The following is a 7,327-nucleotide window of genomic DNA, read 5'->3' as shown; positions in this document are numbered from 1 at the left end:
GGGGCCCTGTCGGGGCCCGCAGGGTCACTCCAGACACCGACCGACGTCCCTGCCGTGCACCGACCGACGTCCCTGCCGGGCACCGACTAACGTGCCTGCCGTACACCGACCGTTAAACGACCCAAACCTCTCAACCAAAAACATCCCAAGAGCGTCAAGAAAATTTTATTGTGACTTGCCTACGACAGCCAGTTTCCCAACTTCAGTGCCCATACAGGCCGACCAATCCCTCATTTCTTAATGCCTTACCACAGTTTGTTTCGTCGCTCCCATCGTCACAGTCCACTATCCCGTCACAGATCACCTCATGCACGTCACAGTCGCCGTCCGTGCAGACCGTCCTCTCAACTCCGGAGCAAGCTGGACGAACAGAATATGACTCAGGTAAGGTATGGTAAGCAGTTCCGGTGTCACTGATAATGTGTTAGAATTGCGGCAAGATATTGATTAAACACCAAATGTTTGTAAAATGGTGCCTGGTCTATTTATTTCAAAATTTCATGAAACATAGGCACATTGTTAATGAATGTGTTAATACCAACATTCTTAAAATCTAGACAGCTTTTTCCCCATCAAGTCTTTTTTCACTCTCGCGTTATGCGGGATCTCCATAGGATGTTACCTGTACTTAGTGTGGTTTAAATGCTGATGAACTTACCTTGAAAAAACTCCACCTCCATGATTTCGATATGTTTGGACCCTAGTCTAGGATCTGTTGACGAGGTAAATTGCAGACGCCAAAGCTGTCCTGTAGTGAGGAACCCGCTCAGATCAACTTCATTCAGGAGAAGTCCTTGGAATGGCCCCGTGACTTTTTTTGGCTCTACTGGAAGCAGATCTGAAGCAGGGAAGTGTTTCACAGTCTCCAACCGTTGTCCCAATGACCTTGAACTTGAGATGGTTACATCCCGGGTTTGGTAGTAGTACCACATGTGGACTCGGGAGAGTATGATGGGGGTCTGAAGGTCAAAGGTTAGACTCCAGCTGTGCTCTTGAGCTGCCCGCTGCCAGCCGGTTCTTAGGTTTGAGTCCAGAACATAGCCAGCAACGTGCCGGACTCCTTGGTCGTCCTCCCATTCGTCCGGTGTCGCCCATGTAGGGTCGGTCTCCACCCAGCCACCTGCAGCCAACGACAGCCTTTAGTAATATTTCATGTAGCTATGTGTTAATTTTTTGCCCAAAACGTTTGGCTAGAAGGGAAATGCCTGTTTCTGGTGGATACATTTACTTCATTTTGGACTGCCCAGTAAATACCCCCAACTGACATTAACCGGATCCAATGCAATATTCTGTGTATTGGGGAAATGAATGTACATTTGACAGATCGAAAGGAGTTATATCTTCCTTACAGACATGTGTTGTATCCCGCTAGATACGACCGCGCACCGAAAAATGACTTTGTACCTGACGTCTCACTAAGCGCATTGCAATGCCCTCGAATTGGAATAATTTTTTTTAAACACAATAACTGTATAGATAACACTAGAAGATAATGATGTGTTGATACTAGTTGGAAAAGAACGGAATGGAGCCAGTCCCTCAGGCCGGCAATACATAGCAGCATGTGTCTTATCAATTCTGACGGCCTGGGGCCCAGCCCTATAATATGCCCGGGACTACATAGTAGCATGTGTCTTATCAATGCTAGTAGGAAAAAGGACGGCCTGTGGCCAGTCCTACAATATAGCCCGGGACTACATAGCAGCATGTGCCTTATTAACACTAGCAGTAAAAGGGACGGCCTAGGGCTAGTCCTACAATATAGCCCGAGACTACATACCAGCATGTGCCGTATCAATGCTAGTCTAGCAGGAAAAGGGACGGCCTGGGGCCAGTCCTGCAATATAGGCCGGGACTACATAGCAACATGTGCCTTGTTAATACTAGCAAGAAAAGGACGGCCTGGGGCCAGTCCTACAATATAGCCCAGGACTTCATAGCAGTATGTGTCTTATTAATACTGGTAGGAAAGGGACGGCCTGGGGCCAGTTCTATAATATAGCCCGGGACTACATAGCAGCATATGCCTTATTAATACAGGCAGGAAAATGACGGTCTGGGGCCAGTCCTACAATATAGCCCGGGACTACATAGCAGCATGTGTCATATTAATACTAGCAGAAAAGGGGACGGCCTGGGGTCAGCCCTACAATATAGCCCGGGACTACATAGCATCATGTGCCTTATTAATACTAGCAGGAAAAGGACGGCCTGGGGCCAGTCCTACAATATAGCCCGGGACTACTTAGCAGCATGTGTCTTATTAATACAGGCAGGAAAATGACGGTCTGGGGCCAGTCCTACAATATAGCCCGGGACTACATAGCAGCATGTGTCTTATTAATACAGGCAGGAAAAGGACGGCATGGGACCAGTCCTACAATATAGCCCAGGACTACATAGCAGCATGTATCTTATTAATACTAGCAGGAAAAGGACGGCCTGGGGCCAGTCCTACAATAAAGCCCGGGAATACATAGCAGCATGTGTCTTATTAATGTTAGCAGGAAAAGGGACGGCCTGGGGCCAGTTCTACAATATAGCCCACATAGCAGCATGTGTCTTATTAATGCTGGGAGGAAAAGGACGGCCTGGGGCCAGTCCTACAATATAGCCCGGGACTACATAGCAGCATGCGTCTTATTAATGTTAGCAGGAAAAGGGACGGCCTGGGGCCAGTTCTACAATATAGCCCACATAGCAGCATGTGTCTTATTAATGCTGGGAGGAAAAGGACGGCCTGGGGCCAGTCCTACAATATAACCCGGGACTACCCAGCAGCATGTGTCTTATTAATACTAGCAGGAAAAGGACGGCCTGAGTACATCATATCTACTACTCATAGCATCCATAGCGTGGTATATATATGTGCACAAAGCCTTTATTCTAGATTTAAAAAAAATGCTGTTTATGTTTATATTCAAGTCCATGGTGTCTTGAGTAATATAAGTTCACGTGTGTTACTAAGGAAAATACTGCATGCGCCAATAGGCACAGTGTAGCATCCCCCTAGTTTCTACCAGACTGACTCCGCTGGCTACTGGGCAGAATAATTTGCCAGGGGAGGTTGGTTACCAAAGGGGTTGACTGGCCGTGCTCCGGAGGGTGAAATATTGGCCCTACCGTGGACTGACTCTCCCGGCCAATTATTCTCTATATTTGCCAAATTCTACGATCCGTACCCCCGTAGGGAGGCTTGGTGGAGGCTAGTATCCCCCTCTGACTACAGTATTCTACAGATTGACATGGATAGCAAGTTGCTTACCCGTTAGCGCAAATGCACCTGACAGACAGTGGCACAGACCCCACAGCAGGACCAGAGATGTCCCGGTGGCCGACAGGTTTCCCATTCTGCGGAAGGGTACTGAATGACACCGTCGCAGGATTGTTTTTCGTACAAAAACCACCTTACAGCCCCATGCCGAATGCCCGTATCGTTATCATTACTGTCACGGCATGGCACGTAACTATCGTATATCTGTCACGGCAGTTGAAAAATGGTAGCCTTCACAACAGGCTCCTCTGTGGTGTTTTAGCACTGCCAGTTCTTCAAAATAATCTTTCTTGTGGACATTCGCTGGCCACTTTAGCCGAGGCTAGACGAGCGTTACGTGTGGCATTTTCATTAGCAGTTTTATGTGTGTCTCGTGGTAGACACCTGGTGTACACCTCATGAAATATTTGTTGCTGTTTTTCCAGATCGTCTGTCGGAATTCTGTTTATATGGCTTTTTGGCCACACGAAATCTGTTAAACTTCCCACATTGACCTCCCAAAATCATTTGTAAACCTAAAAATGCACCTGAAAAATGGTATATCTATACACTGTGTTTGCATTAAGCAGGAACGACGAATAAAAGTTAATACTGTGTCAGGTGAACTTTCAGAGAAATGTGATGTAAAAAAAACACAATATTGTACTTCTTGTTTTATGCCAGTTCTTTATTGAGTCAATTATTTGGATTGTTTTCAAATACAACAAATGATCTTTATTTTCATTGATAAGTCGGGGCAACTGAATTCTTTTGTCAATTATATGGCAACGACAGAATGCTTGCAGTTAATCAATTACTTCCCTTCGCATTGTCACGCATTCTGCTGGGTCGGTACCAGTCTGTCCGTAGGGATGCTAGACGCCACCTGTTCGTAAAACAAAGTATGTACAGAGCCGTGCGACGTACAGCCCACACTACTTGATTACTTTGACACCCCACACCACTCCGCCATGGTAGGCCCAGCACACCGGGGATGACATCTACATTTTTCCCCGAAAAGCCGATCATGGCGACCGGCTTGCTTTTGTTCGTATGTCTGCTGTCCATCGGCCATGTCGGCTCAGACAGAGGGTGCCCCTCCTCTGCCTTCGCATGCGACACGACCGATGATTGCGTCGGTTTGGCAGCTCGGTGTGATGGTTTCATAGATTGTCCCGACGGCTCTGATGAAGAGTGCACGGCTCCAGATTGTTTGTCGCCCGATGTTTTCGGCTGTGACATGGACGCCCGATGCCTCTCTCTCGCCGTGGTATGTGACGGGACCGATCATTGTCCTGACGGCTCAGACGAGGACGGTTGCTTGACCAAAGGCTGCCCCCTGCCCTACTATATTAAGTGTTCACCTACCGGTATCTGTGTCGGGCCAGAGTGGCAGTGTGACGGGTTGGATGATTGTGAAGACGGTTCAGATGAGGTAAATTGCACAAGCAAAGAGTGTTACAACCCCGACTATTTCAAGTGTGAAAGTAGTGGAGTGTGTGTCCGACCAGAGTGGCAGTGTGACGGGTGGGATGATTGTGAAGACGTTTCCGATGAGAACAACTGTGCAAGAGAAGAGTGTTACAACCCTGACGAGTTCATGTGTGAAATTAGTGGGGTATGTCTCCCTCCTGAGTGGGAATGCGACGGCGAGGATGATTGTTACTACGGTTCGGATGAGAGAGACTGTTTGACCAAAGAGTGCCACTTATCCAACTATCTCAAGTGTGAAACTACAGGCATCTGTGTTAGACCTGAGTTGCAGTGTAACGGTCGAAATGAGTGTGAAGACGGTTCAGATGAGGAAAATTGCACGGTGTGCCCCTTGCCCAACGATTTCAAGTGTGAAAGTAGCGGAGAATGTGTCAGGCCTGAGAAGCAGTGTAACGAAGCGTATGATTGTGACGACATTTCAGATGAGAAAGATTGCCTGACCAAAGAGTGCCCCTTATCCGACTATCTCAAGTGTAAACCTACTGGTATCTGTGTCAGCCCTGCGTTTCAATGTGACGGTTGGGATTTTTGTGAAGACGGTTCAGATGAGGAAAATTGCACAGTGTGCCCCTTGCCCAACTATATCAAGTGTGAAAGTGGTAGCACGTGTGTCGGGCCAGATTGGCAATGTGACGGATATGCTGATTGTCCAGACGGTTTAGATGAGAAAAATTGCACAAGCGAAAGGTGCTACAATACTGACGATTTCAAGTGCAAAAGTAATGGAGCATGTATCTATCCTGAGTGGCAGTGTGACGGGTGGAATCATTGTGAAGACGGGTCAGATGAGGAGGATTGCACAGTGTGCCCCTTGCCCAACTATTTTAAGTGTAAAACGGGTACCATGTGTGTCCGTCCATTGGAGCAATGTGACGGGTGGGTTGATTGTGACGATGGTTCAGATGAGGAAAATTGCACGAGCAAAGAGTGTTTCAACCCCAACTATTTCAAGTGTGAACCTACCGGCATCTGTTTCAAGCCTGAGAAGCAATGTAACGGTGAGAATGATTGTGAAGACGGTTCAGATGAGGAAAATTGCACAGTGTGCCCCTTGCCAAACTATTTCAAATGTGAAAGTGGTGGGATGTGTGTCCCTCCATATCAACGATGTGAGGGAAATCGTCATTGTCCAGACGGTTCGGATGAGGAATATTGCCGGGGAGACTGTTCCATTCCCGACTATCTAAGTACTGTCCATCCTGTCTGGCACTGTGATGGTTTAAAGGATTGTCTTTACGGTTCAGATGAGAAAAATTGCACTGCCGATGAGTGTCCTCTGCCCAACTTTTTCTGTGAACCACGTGGTCCCTGCATCCAGGACACCAAGCGTTGCGATGGCGTCGGCAACTGTTACGATGAGTCCGATGAGAAAGGCTGCGGTAAGCTCACCTTTTCACAATTACCATAATATTAAACATTACCACAGGTATGAATATTGAAGATATTGTCTTTCTTGGTTTCTTCTTCTTCTCCTGCCAAATGGATTCATCTTTGTCACCCATGGGCCAAATGGTCTGCCATTTGGCACAAGGATGGAGTAGGCAAGCAACCCCAGTTTACATAAGCTTTGGAAATTACCTTATTTAAATTAGTTGTTGGGCCATTTTCAGACCCAAAATGTATATTTTGGGTTCCTTGGATGGTATGGGGGTTCAGTGTACACATACCAAATGGACGCAATTCAAAATTTCGGCATATGCTACGTCAAAAGGAATTATTTTGGAATCTTAGTCCAGCCATGCATATTTTCGGTTCCTAGCCCCTGTCAACAAGACCAAATGGCCTGAGATTTCCTATGGGGTGCCTACAACATACCCACAGGACTTCATTCACACTTTTGAGAAATGATTGATTTAATGATTGTTTTTTCATTCCTTGTATGACCTGTCACGTACAGGGGATACCACATACTATTAGATGAATAAACAGATCTATTTCATACTATTAGAAAGATAGCTAGATAGATAGCTAGATAGATAGCTAGATAGATAGATAGATAGATAGATAGATAGATAGATAGATAGATAGAAAGATAGATAGGTAGGTAGATAGATAGATAGATAGATAGATAGATAGATAGCTAGCTAGATAGATAGCTAGATAGATAGATAGATAGATAGATAGATAGATAGATAGATAGATAGATAGATAGATAGATAGATAGATAGATAGATACATAGATAGATAGATAGAAAGATAGATAGGTAGGTAGATAGATAGATAGATAGATAGATAGATAGATAGATAGATAGATAGCTAGATAGATAGCTAGATAGATAGCTAGATAGATAGATAGATAGATAGATAGATAGATAGATAGATAGATAGATAGATAGATAGATAGGTAGATAGATAGATAGATAGATAGATAGATAGATAGATAGATAGATAGAAAGAGATAGATAGATACATGTAGATAGATAGGTAGACACGCAGATATAAATATGGTTAACAGATGGATGGATGAATGTATACTCAACTCTGTTAATGTTAAGTACAAAACAGATGAAGATGAACTTGACTTTACAATTAACTATGGAAAACCTCGTCACCAAAAACACAATTTGTATCATTTTTTGT

General features: G+C 45.3%; 1 protein-coding gene across 1 annotated transcript; it reads left to right on the top strand.

The window, feature by feature from the left end:
- The first annotated feature begins 4,260 nt into the window (after nt 1-4,260).
- LOC136428328 (sortilin-related receptor-like) lies at nt 4,261-6,740 on the top strand. Its single transcript, XM_066417758.1, has one exon. The coding sequence runs from the start codon at nt 4,281-4,283 to the stop codon at nt 6,153-6,155; it is 1,875 nt and encodes a 624-aa protein (XP_066273855.1). The 5' UTR covers nt 4,261-4,280; the 3' UTR covers nt 6,156-6,740.
- The last annotated feature ends 587 nt before the right edge of the window (nt 6,741-7,327 follow it).

Source organism: Branchiostoma lanceolatum, chromosome 1, assembly GCF_035083965.1.
Source record: "Branchiostoma lanceolatum isolate klBraLanc5 chromosome 1, klBraLanc5.hap2, whole genome shotgun sequence".
Lineage (NCBI taxonomy): Eukaryota > Metazoa > Chordata > Leptocardii > Amphioxiformes > Branchiostomatidae > Branchiostoma > Branchiostoma lanceolatum.
Note: the sequence above shows the minus strand (reverse complement) of the source record. Positions and strands in the feature narration are given on the sequence as shown.